This window comes from Antechinus flavipes, chromosome 1 (genome assembly GCF_016432865.1).
Source record: "Antechinus flavipes isolate AdamAnt ecotype Samford, QLD, Australia chromosome 1, AdamAnt_v2, whole genome shotgun sequence".
Taxonomy (NCBI): domain Eukaryota; kingdom Metazoa; phylum Chordata; class Mammalia; order Dasyuromorphia; family Dasyuridae; genus Antechinus; species Antechinus flavipes.
The window spans coordinates 283,558,681-283,583,915 of NC_067398.1; the positions used below are offsets into that span (position 1 = coordinate 283,558,681).

The 25,235-nt window shown below is 36.2% G+C and overlaps 1 protein-coding gene across 2 annotated transcripts in view; it reads left to right on the plus strand.

Annotated features, from left to right (window-relative positions):
• Window positions 1–4,569: 4,569 nt before the first annotated feature.
• Window positions 4,570–25,235, plus strand: part of CFAP95 (cilia and flagella associated protein 95) — a 73,904-nt gene continuing 53,238 nt past the window's right edge. Inside the window, exon 1 of one of the 2 annotated variants that reach the window (XM_051962017.1) lies at window positions 4,570–4,779. In XM_051962017.1, coding sequence (XP_051817977.1) covers window positions 4,655–4,779 — 125 coding nt within the window. In that variant the 5' untranslated portion in view covers window positions 4,570–4,654. The remainder of the gene's footprint in view (window positions 4,780–25,235) is intronic. The other variant, XM_051962010.1, reaches the window with a different exon arrangement.

A 25,235-nucleotide genomic window follows, 5' to 3' on the forward strand; every position in this document is an offset into this window, starting at 1 on the left:
AAACCTGCCCCTCCCCCAGAAAGAACCATGGTTATTATATATTTAAAAGAAGGAAAAAGAACACCACAATGTGGTGATCTTTTTTCTTCAGTAGAATCATATAAAGCTTCTTTCTGGGAGAGAGAGCAGGTTTCATGGGGGAGGATTTCTGGAGGCAGCCTTAGTATCAGTTCAGATCAATAATTACCCCAAATACAGACAGCTGGTAAAAATACAAATGTTTATTTCTCCTTCCAAGGGTTCTCTCTTTCCTTGGGCCTGGATAGCTAGATTCTCAGGGGCCTACCTGTCTGCTTGGTTCCAAGAGCTCCTTCTGAATGTCTCCAAATGCAAAGGTTAGTCCTTCAGCCTCTGCATCTGCTTTCTTCAGCCTTCAATCCAGCTCCACTCTTCATGTAAGTTCACTGAATTGGCTGTTTTCCCATTGTTTCTTGGGCCTTTAATGACTTTGCAGATTTATTTGGATTCTATTCTATTTGAGTAAAATTTACCCCCCTTGGGCACAGCTTTGTATTTATATTTAAGGCTAGATAAGTGTGTTTCATAAAGACCCTTTTCTCATGGAATCAATTCAGTTTTTCCCTTTCTACGGATTGATTCCTCTTCTTGTGTTTTCCTCTGTAATTGCCATTCAATTGAGTGGAGTCTTACTCTTTTTCAGTGTGCCTTGTGATCAGGTTTTTTTGGAAAAATGAAAATGCCAGCAAACTTACTCTTAGAATTTCAAAAAAGAAAGAATGGTTGTCATTTAAGTATATCATTTGTATAGTATATGTGTGTATATATATATATACATATACATATATATATATAATATATGTGTTTATATATATATATATATATTATATCATGTTATATCAATTTCAAAAAAGAAAGAATGGTTGTCATTTAATTATAAGCATTATTTCCTGTTTTATCATGAGGGCCATGGAAAGAATAAACCAATTTATGCAAAACTTTAATGCTCACCATTGAAGTTTTGGAGCATAAGTAAGCATTTGTCCTTGCATAAAAATGATAGAATTGAATCCAACCATGATTGGAAAACCTGAATACCAAGCCATTTGTGTAAAATTTCTGGACACATATATCTGAAGGATCAAGTGTTTTTTTTTTTTTCCCATTTTTATGTTTTTACATCTCTCATTGTCTTTGCTATCAAAAGACACTAATTGAATGTTTTACCAAAGTTTCTTGTTCCTTTAAGTACTTCAGTCATTTATCTTGATTCTGTCCTATTTGAGTAAAATTTACCCTCCTTGGGCACAGCATTATATTTATATTAACGTCTAGATAAGGGTTTTTCATAAGGACCCTTTTCTCATGGAATCAATTCAGTTTTTCCCTTTCTAAGTATTGATTCCTCTTCTTGTGTTTTCCTCTGTAATTGCCATTCTATTGAGTGTAGTCTTACTCTTTTTCAGTGTGTCTTGTGATCAGGTTTTTTTTGAAAAATGAAAATGCCAGCAAACTTATTCTTAGAATTTCAAAAAAGAAAGTATGGTTGTCATTTAAGTATATCATTTGTATAGTATATATATATATAATATCATGTTATATCAATTTCAAAAAAGAAAGAATGGTTGTCATTTAATTATAAGCATTATTTCCAGTTATATCATGAGGGCCATAGAAGGAATAAGCCAATTTATGCATGACTTTGATGCAAACCATTGAAATTTTAGATCCTAAGTAAGCATTTCTCCTTGCACAAGAAGGATCGAAATGAATCCAACTATGATAGTAAAAGATGAATACCAAGCATTTGATGCAAAATTTCTGGACACATATATCTGAAGCATCAAGTGGTTTTTCCCATTTTTATGTTCTTACACCTATCATTGTTTTTGCAATCCTTTGGGTTGGTAGACATAAATAACTAATTGGCTGTTTTCCCATGGTTTTTTGGGCCCTTAATCACTTGACATATTTATGTTGATTCTATCCTATTTGAGTAAAATTGACTTTTCTTGGGTACAGCATTGTATTTATATTAAAGCCTAGATAAGGGTTTTTCAAAGGACTCTTTTCTCATGGAATCAGTGCTTTTTTTGGCCTAATTATTGATTCCTCTTCATGCGTTTTCCTCTGTAATTGCCATTCTATTGAGTTTAGTCTTACTCTTTTTCAATGTTTCTTTTGATCAGGTTTTTTTGAAAAATGTAAATGCCACCAAACTTATTCTAGGATTTTAAAAAAAATAAAGAATGGTTGTCATTAAAGTTTTGTCATTACTTCCTGTTATAGCATGAGGACCATGGAAGAAATAAGCCAATTTATGCAAGACTTTGATGCACACCATTGAGGTTTTGGAGCCTAAGTAAGTATTTTTCCTTGCATAAGAATGATTGAATTGAATGCAACCAGGATTAGAAAACCTGAATAACAAGCCGTTTGTGCAAAATTTCTGGACACCTATATCTGAAGCATCAAGTGGTTTTTTTTTCCAATTTTTATGTTTTTACATCTCTCATTGTGCTATCCTTTGGGTGAACTTGGTGGACAAAAGACACTAATTGACTGTTTTACCAAAGTTTCTTGTTCCTTTAAGGACTTCTGTCATTTATGTTGATTCTGTCCTATTTGAGTAAAATTTACCCTCCTTGGGCACAGCATTATATTTATATTTAAGGCTAGATAAGTGTTTTTCAAAAAATTCGTTTCTTTATAGAATCAATTCAGTTTTTCCCTTATCAAGTATTGATTCCTCTTCTTGTGTTTTCCTCTGTAATTGCCTTTCTATTGACTGTAGTATTACTGTTTTTCAGGGTTTTTATGATCAAGGTTTTTTTTTTTTTTGAAAAATGCAAAGGCCACGCAAATTATTCTTGGAATTTCCCAAAAGAAAAATGGTTGTCACTTAATTATAAGCATTATTTCCTGTTATATCATGAGGGCCATGGAGAGAATCAACCAATTTATGCAAAACTTTAATGCTCACCATTGAGGTTTTGGAACATAAGTAAGCATTTGTCCTTGCATAAAAATGATAGAATTGAATCCAACCATGATTGGAAAACCTGAATACCAAGCCATTTGTGCAAAATTTCTGGACACATATATCTGAAGTGTCAAGTGGTTTTTTCCCCCCATTTTTATGTTTTTACATCTCTCATTGTCTTTGCTATCCTTTGGGTTAACTTGGTGGACAAAAGACACTAATTGACTGTTTTACTAAAGTTTCTTGTTCCTTTAAGGACTTCAGTCATTTATCTTGATTCTGTCTTATTTGAGTAAAATTTACCCTCCTTGGGCACAGCATTTTATTTATATCAAAGTCTAGATAAGGGTTTTTCAGAGGACTCTTTGCTCAAGGAATCAATTCTTCTTTTGCCTTTCTAAGTATGGATTCCTCTTCTCACGTTTTTCCTCTCTACTTTCCATTCTATTAAGTTTTGTCTGACTCTTTCTCAATATATCTTTAGATCAGGTATTTTTTGAAAATTTCAAATGCTAGCAAACATATATTTCGATATTCAAAAATGAAAGAATGGTTGCCATTAAATTTTTATTATTACCTCCTGTTATAGCATGAGGGCCATAGAAGGAATAAGCCAATTTATGCATGACTTTGATGCAAACCATTGAAATTTTAGATCCTAAGTAAGCATTTCTCCTTGCACAAGAATGATCGAAATGAATGCAACTATGATTGTAAAAGATGAATACCAAGCATTTGATGCAAAATTTCTGGACACATATATCTGAAGCATCAAGTGGTTTTTCCCATTTTTATGTTCTTACATCTATCATTGTCTTTGCTTGTTAACTTGGTCGACACAAGTCACTAATTCGCTGTTTTCCCATTGTTTCTTGGGCCTTTAACGACTTGAGTTATTTTTGTTTATTCTATCCTATTTGAGTAAAACTTACCCTCCTTGCCCACAGCTTTATATTTATATTTAAGGCTAGATAAAGGTTTTTTTAAGAACTCTTTTCTCAGGAATCAATGCAGTTTTTCCCTTTCTAAGTATTGATTCCTCTTCTTGCGTTTTCATCTCTAATTTCCATTCCTTTGAGTTTAGTCTTAACTGAATGATTTCGAATGAAATAATAATTATAAAGCAGTCAGCACAGAATAAGTGCTAAATAAGTGCCTGTCATTATTATTATTATTAAACTTTAATTCAATTAAATAAACACGTATGCTAAGTGCCTAGCAGTATGCTAATAGCTGAGGATATAAAGAAGTCAAAAGGCAGTTAAACCTTCAAGGAATTTACAGTCTAATGGTGACTAAGTGATTTGGCCACGACTACACAGCTTGTGTATGTCAGAGGCAGGCATTTCTTGCTACAAGTAGAGTTCTGTATACATGGAATCCTCTACGCATTTCCTCCTTGAGTGGCTCCATCTCAAAACACAATTTTCTCATCTGCCTTTGTTGGAGCTGGTATCAGACTAGTTTCCTACAATAAAAGTTCCTGCTCTAATCTTTCCTAGCTAGCGCTACTACACCACTCTTTGGAATTTGTAGTTTTGTGGCTTGGCGCACCAGCCACAACAAACCCCCTTTCCCCGCCCCCTTTCTGTTGCCAGGGAGACGAAGAGACGCTGCACTGAGACCAAGGGTTCCTAGCCGATTTATGAAGAGAGGAAATAGGGAGCGAAAGAACACTGTAATCAGAACCTCACCCTTGACCAGACACCAGTCATGGGGACCCCTAGCTGCCGCGGGTACTTGGAGCTGGGCCCCACAGACGTCCTGGAGCGCAAAGGTTCCCTAACCATCCGCTCCCACCACATGAAGTACTCTAAGCCGGTCTTAATGCATCGTTGGTAAGGGCCCCTTTTCCTACTCAGGGGATGGGAGAAAAGATCTGGCTCCGCAAGTTCCAGAGCTCGCTGTGCCCCATTCCCACAGTCCGGATGGGCACCCCTTCTGTCGTTGCCTCGTACCTGCAGGCATTTGTAGAATCGCAGAACCTCAGAATTAGAAAGGACCTTTAGGGTCAGTTCAATTCAGTTCCAGTCCCTTCTTTCTTTCTTTTTTTTTCCTTCTCCATTTTTTCTTTTTCCTTCCTTATTAAAAACTTCCCTTGTCCTTCATAGGACAGGTAGAATACAACAGAGGAAAGGGTTCTGGGTATGGAGTCGAAGAACTTAAGTTTTGCTGCACAGGTTCTCCTAATAATTATCACTGGATTTTGGGCAAGTCAATTTCCTTTTCCATTTAATTTGTAAAATGAGGTGTAGTGGACTAGATCTACTCTTTAGGTCTGTTTCAGCTCTTATCCTAATTGCTTTCAGAGACATTCAGAGTTGAAGGGAACCTTCATGGATTGCTTCAATGGTTCCATTCAACAAAATTTATTAAGTTCCATTACAAACACAATAATAATAATAATAATAATAAATTTTATAGCCCTGTAAGGTTATAGAACAAATTCCCATGAGTTTTTTCTTAATATCTTTGTGTTCCAAGGTATATTCCTTAACCTCTACAGGCTCTAGACAGTTTCTAGTCTCTGAGACTAACTTTCAAGAAGATGAATAGCTACATTAGTAGAAGGATTTTCCTTACCCAAGAATTCTCCTGTACCAGTAAATCACATATCTAGTACCTATCCTCTATTCATTCCTCATAGCAATCTTGTCTAGGCAACTGACTTGAAGAAAAGGTGCTTACCTTTATTAGTAAAGACTGTTTTCTCTTAGGGGGGTTTCCTTCTATCTATGAAATCACTGATTCAGTCCCATGCCCTATTCATTTCTCATGACAATAAAGAAGTGGGTGGTGCTGTTATGCCTTAGTTTCCCCTGCATTAGTTTTCCTGAATTGTTCTGCCTTAGTTTCCTTGAATTGTTCTGCTTCAATTTCCCTGAATTGTTCTGTCTCAGACTTCCTAGTGGCAATTAGGACTGAGATAATTAGGGCTGGGAGCCCTAACCACTAGCATTCCGAAGAGTCAACCTCAATATTTGGCCATATCTTCAGACATCCTGGCTCTTAGCCTCTTTATCAGAATTCATGATCCTTCTTCATCCCCAGCCTGTCAGAACTAAATTTATGGTCCTTTCTTGAAAGTACCTGCTCACCAGTGCTCTACCCCCACCTTGCCTTTGTTTCCCTAATCGCTGGGGCCCTATAAGAGTCTCTGGAATCCCTTGCTTCTTTCTGGATACTTTGAGACAAGAGTCCAATCCAGCTGGCTGAGGTCAACATAGATCTTGTTTTGCCCCTAGTCCAAATTCTCCCTCTAATAAAATGTAAAAACTCTCTAATCTCTATCTTGCTTCAATTTCTCCAGCATTATAGTGCCTATATTAATATCTTTGTTTTACTAGAAGAGGAATATGAAATTCATGAAGGTTAAGTAATTTGCTTAAGAATATACAGCTAGCAAGTGACATTTCTGAGATTTGAATCCAGGTTTCTTGACTCTAGGTCCAGTATTATTTTTTTAAATAAAACTTTTTATTTTCAAAACACATGCATAGATAGTTTTCAACATTCATCCTTGCAAAACCTTGTGTTCCAACTTTTTTCTCCTTCCCTTCTCCCATCTAGAGTAATACAAAAATGTTAAACGTGTAATTCTTCTGTACATATTTCAAGTTATCATACTGCAAAAAATATCAGATCAAAAAAGGAAAAAAATGAGAAAGAAAACAAAATGCAAACAAACAACAATAACAACAAATGTGAAAATACTAATTTGTGATTCACACTCAGTCCCCACAGTCTACTCTAGGTTCAGATGACTCTCTCCATCACAAGACCATTAAAATTGGCTTGAATTATTTTGCTGTTGAAAAGAGCCACGTCCACCAGAATTGATCTTTGTATAATCTTATTTTTGCTGTGAACCATGTTCTCTTGGTTCTACTCACTTTAAGTCTCTCCAAGACTTTCTGAAATCATCCTGCTGATCATTTCTTATAGAACAATAATATTCTATAACATTTATATACCATAATACCATAATTTTATTCAGCCATTCTCCAACTGATGGGCATCCTCTCAGTTTCCAGTTCCTTGTCACTACAAAAAGGTCTGCTACAAATATTTTTGTACATATGGGTCCTTTTCCCTTTTTTATGATCTCTTTGTGATACAGGTCCAATAGAAACACTGCTGGATTAAAACGTATGCACAGTTTGATAGCCCTTTGGGCATAGTTCCCTATTGCTCTTCAGAATGGTTGGATCAGTTCACAACTCCATCAACAATGTATTAGTGTTCCAGTTTTCCCACATCCCCTCCAACATTCATCATTATCTTTTCCTGTCACCTTAAACAATCTGAGAGGTGTGTAACAGTATCTCAGAGTTGTCTTAATTTGTATTTCCCTGATCAATAGTGATTTACAGCATTTTTCATGACTAGAAATAGTTTCAGTTTCTTCATCTGAAAATTGTCTATTCATATCCTTTGACCATTTATCAATTGGAGAATAGCTTGTATTCTTATAAATTTGAGTCAATTATCTCTCTATTTTAGGAATGAGGCTTTTATCAGAACCTTGGGATGTAAAATTTTTCCCAGTTTACTGATTCCCTTTGAATCTTGTCTGCATTGGTTTTGTTTGTACAAAAACTTTTTAGATTAATATAATAAAAATTATCCATTTTGTATTCAATAATGTACTCCAGTTCTTCTTTGGCACCAAATTCCTTCCTTCTCCATGGATCTGAAAGATAAACTATCCGTTGTTCTTCTAATTTGTTTATAATATCATTCTTTATGTCTAAATCATGAACTCATTTCTACCTTATCTTAGTATAGGTTATTAGGTGTGGGTCCTTTCTGTCATGTTAATTTCCAATTTTCCCAGCAGTTTTTGTCAAATAGTGAGTTCTTATCCCAAAAGCTGATGTTTTTGGGTTTGTCAAACACTAGTCATTAACTATTTTGTCCTATGGACCTAACCCATTCTGTTGATCAACTACTCTTCTTTTTTTTAGCTAGTACCAAATGATTTTGATGTCCAGAACTATTGACATAATTCCTGTTCTGAAGGAGTTTACAGCCTTGGGGTGAGAGTTGGGAGATAAAATATATACACAAAGAAGCATGATAAAAAAAAAATCAACAGATTGTGATGAGGGCAAAAAAAGTGACCTAAGAAAATCTAAGAAAATAGTGATCCTTTCAGATGGGGATGGGGGAGAAGCAAGCGAGATCAGGGAAGGTGTCAAGGATGAAGTAGTGTTTCCATAGTATTTTAGGATCTGCAAAAAGCTTTTCACATATCTTATTTTATCCTCATGACAACCCCAACAAATAGAGGCTATCATTATTTTTATCTTAAAGACAAGGAAACCAAACCAATATAAAGATTAAATGACTTGTCCAGATCTTATAGCTGGAGCTGAAGTTGAATTTGAACTCAGGTTTTTCTGAGGTACAACATTTTCCCTTAATTTTAGTGCTTTCCCTGGCTCTCTTCAATATTGAGATAATTCAAACCAGTTCCACTTGTGCAGTGATGAAGAGAGCCATGTACACCCAGAGAAAGAACTGTGGGAACAGAGTGTGGAACACAACATAGCATTCTCACTCTCTCTGTTGTTATTTGCTTGCATTGTGTTTTCTTTCTCAGTTTTTCTTTTTCTTCCTTCTTGATCTGATTTTTCTTGCACAACAAGATAACGATTCAAATATGTATACATATATTGGATCTAACATGTATTTCAACATATTTAGCATATATTGGACTACCTACCAGCTAGGGGAGGAGATGGGAAGAAAGAGGGGAAATTTTGCAACAAAAGATTATTCAAGGGTCAGTGCTAGAAAAATTACCCATATATATGCTTTGTAAATAAAACGCTTCAATAAAAAAAAATTTTAGTGCCTTCTCTCTAAGATTATCTCAAATTTATTTTGTACATCTATTTTGTACATAATTAACTTGTATGTTTTTTTTTCCTTATATTGTGAGCTCCTTGAGAGAGGACTCTTTTTTTTTTGCCTTTCTTTTTTGCCTTTCTAGAGCTTTACTCAGTGCCTGGCCCATATAGGTGCTTAATAAATGTTGACTTGACTTGGATGAACTATCTAATAACAAATGATTTTTTTTTTAAAAGTGGAAAAAAGTAGTCCAGCAAAATGAACCACCACCCCAATTGGGTCTGCCTGATACCAGATTCATCTTTACAACTGAACCAATTGGCTAGTGTCTAAGGTAACCTTTAGAGGAAGAGAGGATGTCAACAGGCAGAAATCCTGAAGGAATGGGTTCCTGTTATGGACATGCCAGAACCAATGTAGAATATTGCTGCATATGTAGTCTAGTTTGCTTGGAATTATGGCATAGATGAAGAATACGACAGAATGATACTGGAAAGATAGACTAGAGACAGATTATAGTCTTTGTTTTCAGTTTAAGTTCTAATATAATGGGGAAAAAAGACATGCACAGATAAATATAATGCAAGACAGAACATTAGTTGCAGGAATAAAGACTTTTAGAATTGGTTGAAATAAGTGATCTCTAAAATTATTGAATGTAACACCCTAATTTTGCAGATGAAGAAAATAAAGCCCCTACTGATAAATGTCAGATAGACACATGTTTGAATGGTTAGGAATCATTTGAAGGACCAGGCAGGTGCTTCAAGCATTTTCCATAGAAACTTATGTGTGCTGATCTGCCCTGAGATCATCAGCCTCATTAGAGATCCCAATCTAACCTTTTCATTTTTTTATTATGGCTTTTTATTTACAAGATATATGCATGGGTGATTTTTCAGCATTGACAATTGCAAAACCTTTTGTTCCAATTTTTCTCCTCCTTTCCCCCACCTCCTCCCCCAGATGGCAGGTTGACCAATACATGTTGTATATGTTAAAGTATATGTTAAATACAATATATGTATACATGTGTATATGTATACATATATACATGTCCATACAATTATTTTGCTGTACAAAAAGAATCGGGCTTTAAAATAGTGTACAATTGGGAATTCTATGTAGTGGTTCATAGTCATCTCCCTGAGGTCTTTCACTGGATGTAGCTGGTTCAATTCATTACTGCTCTATTGGAACTGATTTGATTCATCTCATTGTTGAAGAGGGTCACGTCCATCAGAATTGATCATCATATAGTATTGTTGTTGAAGTATATAATGATCTCCTGGTCCTGCTCATTTCACTTAGCATTAGTTCATGTATGTCTCTACAGGCCTTTCTGAAATCATCCTGTTGGTCATTTTTTACAGAACCATAATATTCATATACCACAACTTATTCAGCCATTCTCCAATTGATGGGCATCCACTCACTTTCCAGTTTCTGGCCACTACAAAGAGGGCTGACACAAACATTCTTGCACATACAGGTCCCTTTCCCTTCTTTAGTATCTCTTTGGGGCATAAGCCCAGTAGAAACACTGCTGGATCAAAGGGTATGCACAGTTTGATAACTTCTGGGGCATAGTTTCAAATTGCTCTCCAGAATGGCTGTTTGTATTCACAATTCCACCAACAATGTATCAGTGTGCAAGTTTTCTCACATCCCCTCCAATATTCCGCATTATCTTTCCCTATCATTCTAGCCAATCTGACAATTGGTATCTCAAAATTGTCTTAATTTGGATTTCTCTGATTAACAATGACTTGGAGCATCTTTTCCTTTTCATTTTTTCTGAAGAGAAAATCAAGAAGACCGAAGTGCAAGACATGCCTAAAATCAATCAAAATGGAACTCAGGATCTGAGACTTAAGATTCAATACTGTTTCAATTAATTAACATAATTAGTTATGACATAATCTTCCTACCATCCATATGCCTTGTCACCCTCCTTCAGTTCTATCCTCCTTCACCCTATTCTTGCTTGCTAGAATAAAATATAAACTTCTTAGACTAGAGCTACAGTCTGACACCATTCTACTTGTCTAGTTTTGTTACTCTACTCTGCTTCTTGTATTTTATGTTCCAGTCAAACTGGATTATTAATTATTTCCAGATCTTGCCTTGCATCTTCCTGCCTCTAGGCGTTCCACTACACCATATCTAAACACAAAGCTCAAGCTAGTTGCTGGGAAGCTTTTGCTGATCCCCCCCAATTGTTAGGGCTTTCCCCTTCCTCAGGGTATCTTCTGTATTATTTTACATATGATTTATCTATTTCCCAAGTGAATGTAAACTCTTTTTAAAAATTTTATTATTATTATCATTATAGCTTTTTATTTACAAAACATATGCATAGCTAATTTTTCAACATTGATCCTTGCAAAATCTTCTGTTCCCACTTTTCTCCTCCTTCCCCCAACCCCTCCTCTAGATGGTAGGTAGTCCAATACATGTTAAACATGTTAAAGTATATGTTAAATACAATACAGTTTTATACAGTTATTTTGCTGCACAAGAGAAATAGGATCTAGAAAGAAGGTTTAAAAAAACGGAGAAGGAAAACAAAAATGCAAGCAAACAATAATAGAAAGAGTAGAAATGCTATTATGTGTCCACACTCATTTCTCATAGTTCTTCTCTGGGTGTAGCTGATTCTCTTCATTACTGAACAATTGGAACTGGTTTGAATCATGTTATTGTTGAAGAGAAACATGTCCATCAGCATTGATTATTATATAGTATTGTTGTTGAAATACATAATGATCTCCTGGTTCTCCTCATTTCACTTCTCCACAAAGTCTTCCCTGATGTTCCAAGTGAAAGTGATTTCTCTCATCTCCTATTTTCTTAATATATTTTCACTAGATCTTCTTTCTGCCTATAGGGTGATAGGGTTTATCATTCAAGATCTTAGAAATTATCTTTGGTTTGTGACCGTCTGGGACTTTAGTGATCATTTGTTTCAATCTGTTCAATTTATAGATGAGAAACTGAACAGTGAATTCTGATCTAAAGTCCCACAGAACCGGTATTTCAACTCAAATCATTTTTATTTTGCCTTGTGTCATTATTTATGTGTGTATGCATTCATATTTATACAATGCATATATATAATTTATATACACACATTTATACACTACATATGTAAAATGTTTATATATATTTTTATATATGTACACAAATGTAAAAAATAGTTATATCTATACTTATATTTAGTTGTAGATATATTTTTTATTTACATTGTAAACACCCTGAGTGCAAGGACTGTGCCTTTATCTTTGCATTTAGCATTTAACAAAACCCTTTGCAGGTAGTAGGTTTTTGGTATTAATCAGAATTCAATTTGTTGAATTCAACATCTTTTCTCAAGACTACCATCCTTCTTTATCCTGTAGGAGATTTACCACTTTTCCTTTCTTAGTCTTCTCCCTATGAAAACATAATTCTAAAGATAAGCAAAAAATAAAATATGATCACCATTTGTTTTCCTCCTTATACTGAAGCAAATTTTAAAGTTTGGGAATTCAACATATCATAAACAGAACTCAGAGACAGTTTATCCCCAATGTCTTGGCTTCTTCTTTCTTTTCTTTCCCTTGATTCACTTTATGTTCATTTTCCAGATGGAAGTTTCTTTCTTCTATCCAAATCTGTACCAATAAAAGAATGTTTAAATTGATTCACAAGGCTGTATATGATAGTTTTGTATTACATATATGTTATATTTGCATATGTTTAATGTGTCAATGGGGCATTTATGTTTTAATAGGGGACAAATAAACCTCAAAATGTAAAATTTAAGACATCAGGAGTTTTATGGGATAGGAAGTTTTATTTTTTTGCAGGTAATTAATTTGTTGTTATCCAGTCATTTTCAGGCATATCTGATTCTTCATAACCCCATTTTGGGATTTTCTTTACAAAGATACTGGAGTGATTTTCCATTTCATTTTCTAGCTCATTGTACAGATAAGGAATTGAGACAAACTAGGTTAAGTGACTTGTTTAGGATTGCACAGCATCTGAGTGTCTGAGACCAGATTTGAACTCAGCTAGATGAATATTCTTGAACCTGGGTAGATGAGTGCAGCACTCTATTCACTGTTCTCCTTAGCAATTCTGGTACCCTCAAATTATACTGGGTAAGTATAAATTGACCTTGGCAAGAGATTGGAAATGTAAGTATTTTGAAGAAGTTAAAAGCTGCTAAACTTCCAGGACTCCCATTACCTTTAGGTGGATTATGCCTTTGGGCACAATTCGAAAGATAATCCTTTAAATATTAATGGAATTATAGTACTTGAAGATCCATTAGAAATTCCATTCTTTGGTTTAATCTTCTTCGATATCTAGAGAAAGTAGAAGGGAAAAAACCCAACCCAGACAATTCAAAATACAAGGAGAAACTTTCTCTTATGCCTGAGTGTACTCCCAATCTTTTCTTTTTCTTTTCTTTTCTTTTCTTTTTTTTTTTAATTATAGCTTTTTATTTACAAAACATATGCTTGGGTAATTTTTCAACACTGACCCTTGCAAATCCTTCTGTTCCAAATTTTCTCTTCCTTCCCTCCCCCCGCAGATGGCAGTATTCCAATACATGTTAAAGCATATGTTAAATCTAATATATGTATACATATCCATACAGTTATCTTGCTGCACAAGAAAAATTGGATCTAGAAAGAAAAAAAAAAAAAAACCTGAAAAGGAAAACAAAAATGCAAGCAAACAACAACAGAAAGAGTGAAAATGATATGTTGTGGTCCACACTCAGTTCCCACAATCTTCTTCCTGGGTATAGATGGCTTTATTACTGAACAATTGGAACTGGTCTGAATCAATCATTACTGAAGAGAATCATGTCCATCAGAATTGATCATCATGTGGCCTTGTATAATGATCTTCTGGTTCTGCTTGTGAAACAATCTTTTTTAATGATTGATTGAACCTATCTTTGAAGGGGATTCCCTCCATTAAAACTCATAGGCAATCAAGTCCTTCAGATGAGTGTACTATTTTTTAAGTCATCTCTTAAAATGTCAGTACCATTAAAGGAGGGAGGGTTAGTATTACTATCCAATCTGAGAAGGGGGTGAGTAGAAAGAGAAATAAGAAAAATCAACATTATAGAGGACCACAGATAGTGGGGGAACTCTGAGTAAGGTATAAGACCCTTCAGCCCAGAGGGAAACTGTTGACAATGTCTGGATCACCTCTTATCTCCCCTTGGGGGCATCTCAGCCTTCTTGAGAAGTCAGGGGGTGTGATGACCTGTGTTCTACTTAAAGCAAAGAGGCATCTAAATAATAATAGCAAGATGCTTATGTGGCCCATGCACAGCATCCTATAGTTGGTGCATGCCTAGTATAGTTAGCCCATGCGCAATGTGTTGTAGTGATGTAATTGTACTAGGGTATTTAAGGCTGAGAGAACTTGAAATAAATGACCTCCATGTTTGACCATTCACGTGGGTCTTCCCTCCTCTCCTCTCCTGAGATCAAGGATTCGGGCTGATACCAAGATCCTATAGAGAATTGGTCCGCTCACTACACAACATGAAGCATTAGGTCCCTGGAAAAGGGAAAAAGAAAAAAATAGTGAAAAAAGGGGAGATGAGAAGGCATAAAGAATCTATTTCATCTACTTTTAATTATTATGTAGCCCTAGGTCTGCTTACCTCTTAAAAATTTATTTAGTTAAAATTTTTCTGAATTTTCTAATTCTATTACTTGTCAAACCACCTGTCTCCAAATCTTCATTTCTAGTTTGATAATATAAAACAAAACATTTATATTTTTATTGTAGGAACACTGCTACCACTTTTGATTGGATTAATCTGCATTACTTAGATTATATCAATAAATGAAAAATGAGGTGATCTAGTTATCTAGATTATTTGAGCCGTGATCAGTTTTATCATCTGGAAAATTTTAATTAAAAAACTATTGTTTTATCTAGATTGATCTGAATCACATTGCAAGTACAGAGCTCAGATAAAGACCTGTTTACTCTCTGCCAAACTGGCTCTACCATCAATGTTATTTTTTTGTTGGCTTTTGTGGCCTGTTATGAGTTCAAATGTTGGAGTTCTTGTTCTTCTCAAAACACAGCCGGTTTAGAGGCTTAGAGCCCTCCGAATATCTCCAAATCCAAAGATTCTGTCCTTCAGCCTCTGCCTCTGCTTTCTTCAGCCTCCAACCAACACAGAGATGGAATGTTTCTCTTGTATCCTTCTGGGGAGCCCAGGCACCAACTACAGTGGTGTGAGATGAAGATGAATCTGGTTGTCCACTGAACTGTCCACTCGTAGCTTTTTCCTCTGTAAACTCTTCGTCTGCCACCAGCCAGCCAAGAGGAAAAAAATGTATTCTGGAATGGCTGTCTCGCCTTATGAAGAATCAGATATGCCTGAAAATGACTGGATAACAACAAATTAATTACCTGCAAAAAAATAAAACTTCCTATCCCATAAAACTCCTGATGTCTTAAATTTTACATTTTGAGGTTTATTTGTCCCCTATTAAAACATAAATGCCCCATTGACACATTAAACATATGCAAATATGTAACATATATGTAATACAAAACTAAAAATACATGTTGTATATGTAACTATCGCATATAATTCGTTCTGCTGAGTGGACTGAAAAGGAGTTCTGACTACTCTTTTTACGGTTAAATCATGAGAGTATACAGCACAAATATTTTGTTTGGCTGCGTCTGTAAAAATAGTTGGTCCTTCAAGAGGAACCTTCTCCTCAAAAATCCATCGCCAATTATGCAGTAGTCTGGTTATCTTTAATGGAGATCCATGTGCAAAATTTGGAGCCATGGCCAATAAAATTTGCCACTCTGGGATGGTTTCACAGCATACATTAATTTGTACATTTGTATAAAAGGTGTATATCTTGTCAGGTCTTGTCCCAGATAATTGTACTGCTCGCTTAATGGCCTTTAAGAGAATCCTAGACACAAGCACTGGGTAAGGCATAAGACTTTGTTCTGGTTGTGCTGGGAGGTTCACCCACTTTATCACACTGTCTCCTTGATGAAGGACTGCTGTGGGTGCTTCTTTCGTAACAAAAGCTGATATTTCCAAGGGTTTTTGAGTTACTCTTTCAACTATATTGGATAAAGCCAGTTCAACTTCTTTCAAGGTCTCTTGAGCTTCTTTTGTAAGCCGGCGTGGTGAATTTAAAGCAGTGTCTCCCCTTAAAATGTCATATAGGGGTTGCAATTGATTGGTAGTTAAACCTAATACTGGACACATCCATTGGATATCTCCTATTAATTTTTGGAAATCATTCAAGTTGTTTAACCTCTCTGTTCTTAAAGACAGTTTTTGTAGTGTAAGTGCCTTAGGATATATTTCATATCCTAAATATTGAAAAGGAGCATGCCTTTACATTTTTTCTGTAGCAATATGAAGTTTGTAGTATCTTAGTGTTTCTATGGTTTTTTGTAAACTTGCTTCTAGCATTTGTTCCTCAGGTGCACATCCCAATATATCATCCATATAATGTAATAGCATAACTTTTGGAAATGCTTTTCTTATTGGAGCAAGAGCAGCAGCAACATACATTTGACACATAGTGGGGCTGTTCTTCATTCCCTGTGGCAAAACCGTCCATTCATATCTTTTATAAGGCTCAGCTAAGTTAACGCTGGGCACTGAAAAGGCAAATCTCTTCATATCCTCCTTATCCAGAGGAATGGAATAGAAACAATCCTTGATGTCTATAACCCAAAGAGGCCATTCTCTAGGAAGCTGAGTAGGAGATGGAAGTCCAGGCTGAAGAGTTCCCATAGTTTCCATCTGTTCGTTCACTTTTGTTAAATCAGTGAGCATCCTCCATTTTCCCGATTTCTTTTTTACAACGAACACTGGGGAATTCCAAGGACTTAGAGAAGGTTGTAAATGCCCTTGTTCAAGCTGCTCCTGTACTATATTTAATAAGGCCTGAATTTTATTGCTACTTAAGGGCCACTGTTCTATCCACACTGGTGTATCAGTTTTCCATTGGATAGGAACAGGTGAAAATGTTGGCAGGCCTTCAACAGCAGCCCTGCTTAAAAAACCGAAGTACTCATTTTTAACCCCAATTGTTGTAAAACGTCTCTTCCCCACAGATTGATGGGGAGTTTTTCAACTATAAAAGGAGTAAAAACTCCTGTTTTGCTTTCAAAAGTCCATCTCATAGGGGCAGCACTAATTTCAGCTGCTATTGATCCTCCTACTCCAGACATATAGGTATCTGCTTTAATCTTTTGGCCAACTGGCACCTCTAATAACTGTATGATCCGCACCTGTGTCTACCAATCCTTCCAATGGTAGGCCATTTATATAGATAGTGAGCATAGGTCGGTCAGCCATTACTGCTGCTGTCCAGTATATTCCTGGATTTTGTGGTCTGGAGTCAGAACCTGGGTGACTATCACGAGGCTGCTTATTAGGATTCTGTATGAGTAAACCTGATGCTACTACGTCTCCTGGGTGATAAGTCACACATTGTCTACCTGTATTAGTGACTGGGATATTATCTACACATTCCCCAGTTTCCCACATCAGTGTGTGGATGGACACTGTTTTGTACATACAAGGAGGTGAAATGGTCAAGCCTACTGTGCCTGGAGGTAGGGGATCCATAGGCTGGAGAGGAACAGATTTCACCTCTCCAGGGGGTATCTCTGTTGTCCCAGCTGCATACAGCTCTATTCTCCCCAATTGTAATTCCCTTCTGCCATCAGGTTGCTTCCTGGCTGGTTGATTGTGTAATCCCCTTCTCCCATCATATGGCTTTCTGGCTGATTGGTTATGTCTGGGTACAGGACTTCTAGGCACTCTCTGGGTGCACCATTGGCTGCCATCATGCCCCAAGTGTTTTTTGCCTTGGGCCCTGGGGCTGGGCCCCTCATCCCGTTTCCCTGAATCTGTCTGCATTCTGAGGCCCAATGGAAGCCTCTGTTGTATTTTGGACATGGGGTTTGGGGTCTTGTTCTCCCACCTTGTTTTCCTATTCTATCTCTATACCAACATTGAGCTTTCAGATGCCCTACTTTTCCACACTGAAAGCGTCTACGAGTCTCTCTGGAAGTCCCTTGCCAAGAGGGACTCTGTCTTCTCATGTTTGGATTTTGGGAAGTCTGCATCATAGCCTGGCTATAAAAGGCACCTGTGCCCACTGTAGCACAGCGTCTTATGAGCTCCTCTAAAGGAGCATCCCTGCGCAGTCCTAGTATAATTCTTCTGCAAACCTCATTAGCATTTTCCTTAGCAAGTTGCCTTATCAAAATGTCTGTTATTGCATTTTCTCCATTTGTTCTTGTGATAGCTGTCTGCAAGCGTCCCACAAAGTCAGCAAAGGGTTCATTTGGCCCTTGTGTTATTTTTGTGAAGGCCCCCCCCCTTGTCGTCTTTATTGTGAAGAGAAGCCCACGCTTTGATAGCATTATCAGCAATTTGCTGATACAATTTTGCTACAGAATAACCAATTTGTGCTGCGACATCTGCATAAGGACCTGTACCTGTTAGTAGGTCACAGGTGATTGCCGTATGAACTCCACTTTGACTATTTTGTTGGGCTTGTATCCTACAGAGCTCACTATATTCAGAAAGCCACAAGTAGTTCTGTCCAGGTTCTAGGCATATTCTTGCTATCGATTTCCAGTCATTAGGGGTCAAGATTTCAAAAGACAAATTTTGTAATAGCATCTTAACATAAGCTGATGTAGCCCCATAAAGAGTGCAAGCTTTTTTCAGGTCTTTGAGGATTTCTATATCAAAAGGTGAGTATCTTCTACTTTCTTGACCTGAAGAATTAAACTGTTGAATTACAGGAAAAATGTGGTGTTGAAATTCTGATACATTTTTCCCTTCTTCTCTGGCCTTAATTAGTCCCTTTTGCAATCTACTCATAGGAGCAGCTGGATGCTGGGGGGGAGGTGCTGGATGCTAGAGGGGAGGTGCTGGCGTTGTCACTGCCCCCCCCCACTACCCCTCCTCCCTCCATCCCGGAGGGTGGAGTTGATGGAGGAGAGTCAATTACCTGCTCCTCAGGTGGGGCTGAAGCTGCAGATTCACCCCGCCCTTGAGCCTCACTTAAGTCTCCCTGCCCTGTGGGGATATGACCATTAATCTGTTCTTTGTCTTCCTCCTTTATCTCAGGCTTCCCCCTTTGGCTATTCCTAGAGTTTTTTCCTTTTCTCCTAGAACTAGTATGGTATTTTAAGGCCATCTGTATAGTATTGTATAAATAGAATACTTCAATGGAAACTGAACGAGGACCGTTTTCATTGTTATATGCGGAGATCTGTTGACCAACCAATGCCCAGTTTTTTAGAGAGATTTGCTCTTCCTCTAAGAAACAAGGGGAGGTGCGTTTTAATGTAGCTAGAAGTCTAGCTGCCTGTCCCCAAGTTACAAGTAGCCCTTGATCTTCTATCAGCTTAAGCAGGCTTTCTATAGCACCACTCCTGGGTGGGGCTGGGTTGGGGGGACTGGGGTGGGGGATGGAGAATCTTTACTTAGGATCTGTCCCATTTCAGCCAAAAAAGGTTGTACTCACTCAGTTCCTGGTCACTGGAGACTTCTTCAGTGAAAGTAGGGTCCTTGGTTCCCACGCTTGGGCGCCAAATGTTATGAGTTCCAATGTTGGAGTTCTTGTTCTTCTCAAAACACAGCCGGTTTAGAGGCTTAGAGCCCTCCGAATATCTCCAAATCCAAAGGTTCTGTCCTTCAGCCTCTGCCTCTGCTTTCTTCAGCCTCCAACCAACATAGAGATGGAATGTTTCTCTTGTATCCTTCTGGGGAGCCCAGGCACCAACTACAGTGGTGTGAGATGAAGATGAATCTGGTTGTCCACTGAACTGTCCACTCGTAGCTTCTTCCTCTGTAAACTCTTCGTCTGCCACCAGCCAGCCAAGAGGAAAAAATGTATTCTGGAATGGCTGTCTCACCTTATATGTGAATCTTCTGAGAGAATGGGATTATGGGTTTTCTCCCATAGTGCTCTCTGGCCCAAAGAGCTTTAAGGGAGGTGTGGACTCCCTTGAAGTTAGAAAGTGTACTTTGTGAAGCTAGCATACTTGTGGACTCCAATGAGTAAAGCCTTGTATTAATTAGTTCTACTTAGTACCTTGTTTCAGGTTCTGGCCAAAATCTTCTTGTAAGATTAGATCAACTCTAATTAGTTAGCAGTTAGTAAGGATTCCAACAGTGGCCATTCTTTTTTTTTTTTTTCCCTAGAAAGGAAAAGTCTCTCTTTTTGCAGGGGGTTTTATATATGGCACATTATTAGCACATAACAGAAAAATAAGTATTTGTTAATTGAAGCATGACTTGTTTATTGCACCTTTCATATCACTATTGACTTTCTCCAGGGCACTAAGGATCACAGATTTAGAACTGGATTTGTATTATTGTATTGAAATATTAGTTTTCTTCTTACTAAATATTTATATAGCTCTTTGAGATTTATAAAATTTCTTTTTCAGAATAACCTAGTGAGGTAAGCATCATAATGTTCTTATTTAGGAAACTGAGGTACATATAGGTTAAGTAATTTGTACATAATTACATAGTTGGCAAGTGGCAAAGTCAGGATTCAAATTGTGGACTTTGATTCCTGTTCTCTTTTCACTAAATCAGGAACTGTGACATTTCATTTTTGTGTTCTTAATGCCTAATATAATAAGCCTAATATAATATAATAAGCCTAATAATACATTGAACATAGTAAGAATTCATAACTGTTGACTTTAATCAAATATGTTATTTTTCTGCATTCATTAAGCATATTTAAAAAACACACATGTGAACATATATAACTAACATATATAGAGCAACTAAGGAGTTGTTATTCTGGGATGATTATTTAGATTGTATTTAAACCAATGAAAAGACTTTTCTGGAGAGCTGACTGGTTACTAGGCTAGTAAAGAGGTTGCCACTCCATCAGATTTGAGCTATAGATTCTCACACAAATGTACTCTATCTTGTAAAGTTCTTGTGAGAATCTAATGAGATAATATTTGTAAAATGCATTTAATTCAGTGCCATGTATATAGTAAGTACAATATTCTCCTTCCAATATCTGATGACTTTACTAAGCATCTCTCTTACAAATTATTTTTTATGGTAAATGTAATCATTAGTATGGTTTCTTTGTAGACTCAGTGAGAAAGAACTTTTCTTAAAGGCTTTTCTCCCTATTCATTCTGATCATGGAACGATAACATCCAGGAATATTTGAGTTTTCTCTCTTGAATTATCACATATTCTTATTTTTCCTGTTCCTTCCCATAGTTAAACCTGTACTTGATTATGTGTGATGATAACTTTAAGTAGAAAGAACTCATATGAATTTCCATGGAGAGAATTCATACCTTAGCCTCCATAGTGACATTTACAGAGACTTACAAATCAAATTTAATTTATGTATTTGAGATTTCATATAATTTTGTTTTTCTACTCAAGCTCATATTTAATACTTTGAACATCATAATATTTTCTATAATATTTAGGAAATGGAAATATAAAGGGAAAGGAGGAAAATCTTTGAATTATTATGATAATTATGTCATCCCTTTTACATTTCTTACTTTTTCACATGAAATTTACCAAAAAAGTGGAAGTGGATTAGAATCAAAGGAAAAAGGTTACATTTTTTATATTGCTTCTAGAGTTCTGTCATACCTTATTATAAGTCATGCTCATTTAGTATTACATTATATTCATAGTGAAATCAAAGATGTATGGAATATATGCAAAATACTGATTCAGATTATTAGGGAATTATTTATTGCTCTGCAGGATCTTGAATTTTTATACATGTAGCATCATGTAGTCTATATTAAGTCAAAGTTTTCTCTAGAGATTATGCTTTTGAATATTAAATGGAACTATTTAAATTCTTTTAAGTCACAAGATAGATAAAATACTTAATAAGTGCTGATTTACGTACTTAGATTTAACAATACAAATGCAAGTAAATAAGAAAGTCCTTATCATCAAGGACGAAGCATGGCTGGTGATCTTCCAGGAATTGCCCGAGTCATCAGTCAGGAGAATAGACCTTAAAGGATGTGGATTCTCTAGGCCATAAGATCGTAGTGGAGGAGATATAGTATATAATATAGTAATATCTGACTTTTAGAACTCAGATATCTGTATATCGAATCTTAACCTCAAAAGGCCTTTCAGTGATGAAATTTGGTATTATAAAATTTATATACTCATGTACTTTGTACATAGACAAGAACCTTAGAACCTGAGTCTTTTTATGTACACAAACATGGTTCTAAAAAGTTTGGTTATCTGATTTCCATGCCTATAACAAATTAGAAACAACACAGTAAGGAGGAGTAATGATACACACACACACACACACACACACACACACACACACACGAAACAAACAAAAACAGAAAACATAATTGACAGTTAATTAGGTTAATAGTCCCACAGTAAAAGAAGAGATAAAAACCCTTATAAAAAACAGATTCAAGAACTGAAAATCAGAATTGTTGTGATACAGGAGCCACCTGTCAGTGGCTCCTGGAGGTCTAACTCAGACTTTTAGAATGGTTCTCTTCATGTGAGAGGATGATACAAGGGGATTGAGAGGCAGTTGCTGTTCTTTGACCTCTCCAGTGAGAAGCTGTTGCGTTGTCTGATCTCTCTCCTCTTCCTTCTGCCTCCAATTTATTTCATTCCTAGTCCACAAGCAACACCTGTGTCAGTAAAGGCTGCTTTGCAATTCCTTCAGATGTTATGATCCATGGCTGTGGAAGCTCTTGGAGAATTGACCTGCCCCTTCACTTAGGCATAGTCCTTAACAGTAAGGTAATATCAGGTTTTGGAACATTTTGCAAGGAGTTTGAATTTACTTATAGGAAATAAGGAAGCATGAACAGTTCTGTATAAGCAGTATTCTCTTGGTAGATGGGTTATAGTGGAGAACGGGTATTGATGGGAAGACTTGGAGGCTTTGTCAAGAGTACAAGTAGATGGTAATGAGGCTCTCCTTTAGGGTAATAGCAGTTGGACCAGAGAAGAGGTGATAAAGATATGAGAGATATTGTAGAGATATGTGGTAGCAATGTGAGAGGAGAGAGAAGGCTAGATCTGGAATTCTATTGGCTATAGGGGTGATTAGAGAGTAAGAATGACACCTAGGTTGCGAACCTAAGTGATTGGGAGGATAGTGTTGCCTTTGACAGCAACAGAGAAGTTAAAAAGTGGGGGGAATTAGTTCAGTTTTGGATGTGTATGTTTAAAATACCTATGGGACATCCAGTTCTATATGCCACATAGGCAGTTGGAGATGCAAGACTAAAGGTCAGAGAGGTCAGGCTGGATAAATATATTTGTGTGAATCACCAACAAAGAGATGATCAAAGAAGTTCCAGGACAGAACCTTATGGAATATCCATATAATCTGGATAAATTCAGCAAAGGAGAGTGAGAAAAAAATGGTCAGATAAGTAGAAGAACTGCAAAACAGTAGGGTCATGAAAACCTAAAGAGTCAAGAAGAAGGGCGTGATCCCACAGGTTTTAAATGTGGGACACTGGATGAATAGTAGTGCCATGAAAATGCTAAAGTATGATTGAGGGACAGATAAAAGAGAAAAGATAATGAGTCTGTTTTTATGACATGTTGATTTTGACCTTTGCAAATGCTTGGAAGTAGGAGAATACAGTTAGTAAGGGAAAACTACTAATACATTTTGGCTGGAACACAGAGATTGGGAGTAGCAGAGGCAATGACTAGACCACTCTTTTCTGGGAATTTGGCATTTAGGAAAAGGAGAGATGATACTATTTTGAGAAATGAAAAGGAGAATAGGAAGAGTTGTGATTGTGTTTTGTTTTTTTTTTTTTGTCAGAGAGGAGAGAGACTATATATATATAGGCAGAAATGCCAGAACAAATACAAATAGTAATAATAGCAGAAGCATCACCACAAGTAGCAAAATGATGACAATAGCACTGCAGTTTAATATATATTATATTACACATATAATATATACAGACATATATCATTTTATTGCACTTTGTTTTTATTTTTTTATTTTATTTTTACAAATTGAGATAACCTGCTTTAGGCAAATTTTTGACACTAGTTTTTCAACAACATGTACTCACATCAGTCTCTGTGTCATATTTTGGCAATTCTTTCAATATTCCAATTTTTTTCATAATTATTATATAAGTTATGGTGATCTATGATCAGTGAAATTTTATGTTGCTGTTGTAATTGTTATGGGATGCCATGAACAGAACTCATGTAAGACAAGTAACTTAATCAATAAATGTTGTATGTGTTGTGATTATTCCATTGACTGGCCTTTCTCCTATCTCTCTCTCTTTTGGACCTCCCTATTCCCTGAGACACAACAGTATTGAAAGATATTACATAAACTTAGTTGATAAAGCAGTGGCAGAACTTGAGAGGATTGACTTCAATTTTGAAGGAAATTCTACAGTGAGTAAAATGCTATCAAACACAATCACAGGCCACACAGAAATCTTTCATGAAGGGAAGAGTCAATTGATAAGGCAAACTTTGCTGTTGTCTTATTTTGAGAAATTAATACAACCACTCCAGCTTTCAGCAACTATCATCCTAATCAATTAGCAGCTATCAATACTGAGGCAGGACCCTCCACTGGCAAAAGTATTACAACTTACTGAAGGCTCTCATAATGGTTAGCATTTCAAGCAATAAAATATTTTAAATTTATGTACATACATTATCTTTAAAAAAAATACTATTGCACGCTTAATAGACTACACTATAGTATAAGCATAACTTTTATATGTATTGGGAAACTAAAAAAAATCATGTGATTCACTTTATTGTAATATTCTCTTCATTGTGGTAGTCTGGAACTGAACCTATAATATCTCTGAGGTATATGACTATACACACACAAATGTACACATATGTATTACTTTAACAGCTGAAAAGTGCTTTACTCATTTGAGCCTTACAAAAGTCCTTTGAGATAGGGACTACTGGTAATGTGATCCCCATTTTTATTGTACAGAACCATATGGGAAATTCTCAGTGTGGACATTTTTCTATAGATATACATATACAATTTTTCTGTAACCTATAATCTTGGAAGACTGCCTGGATAGTGAGTGGTTAAATGACTTAGCCACAAACATACAATGTATGAAAGAGGAAGGGCTTAAATTCAGATCTCTCATACTCTTAAGTCTGAATTCTATCCATTCTTTCATTTTACTGAAAGCCTCCTCCCCCTCATTTTACTGAAGCTCAGAAAATTTAACTGACTTTTCTAAAGTCTCACAAGCGGTATATTTTTGAGTTGGAATTTGAGCCCAAATAATTCTGACTCTAAACCAACACTTTAATTAGCTATGTAATGCTATAGGAAAGGCAGCAAAAGCCAATTACTTTTAT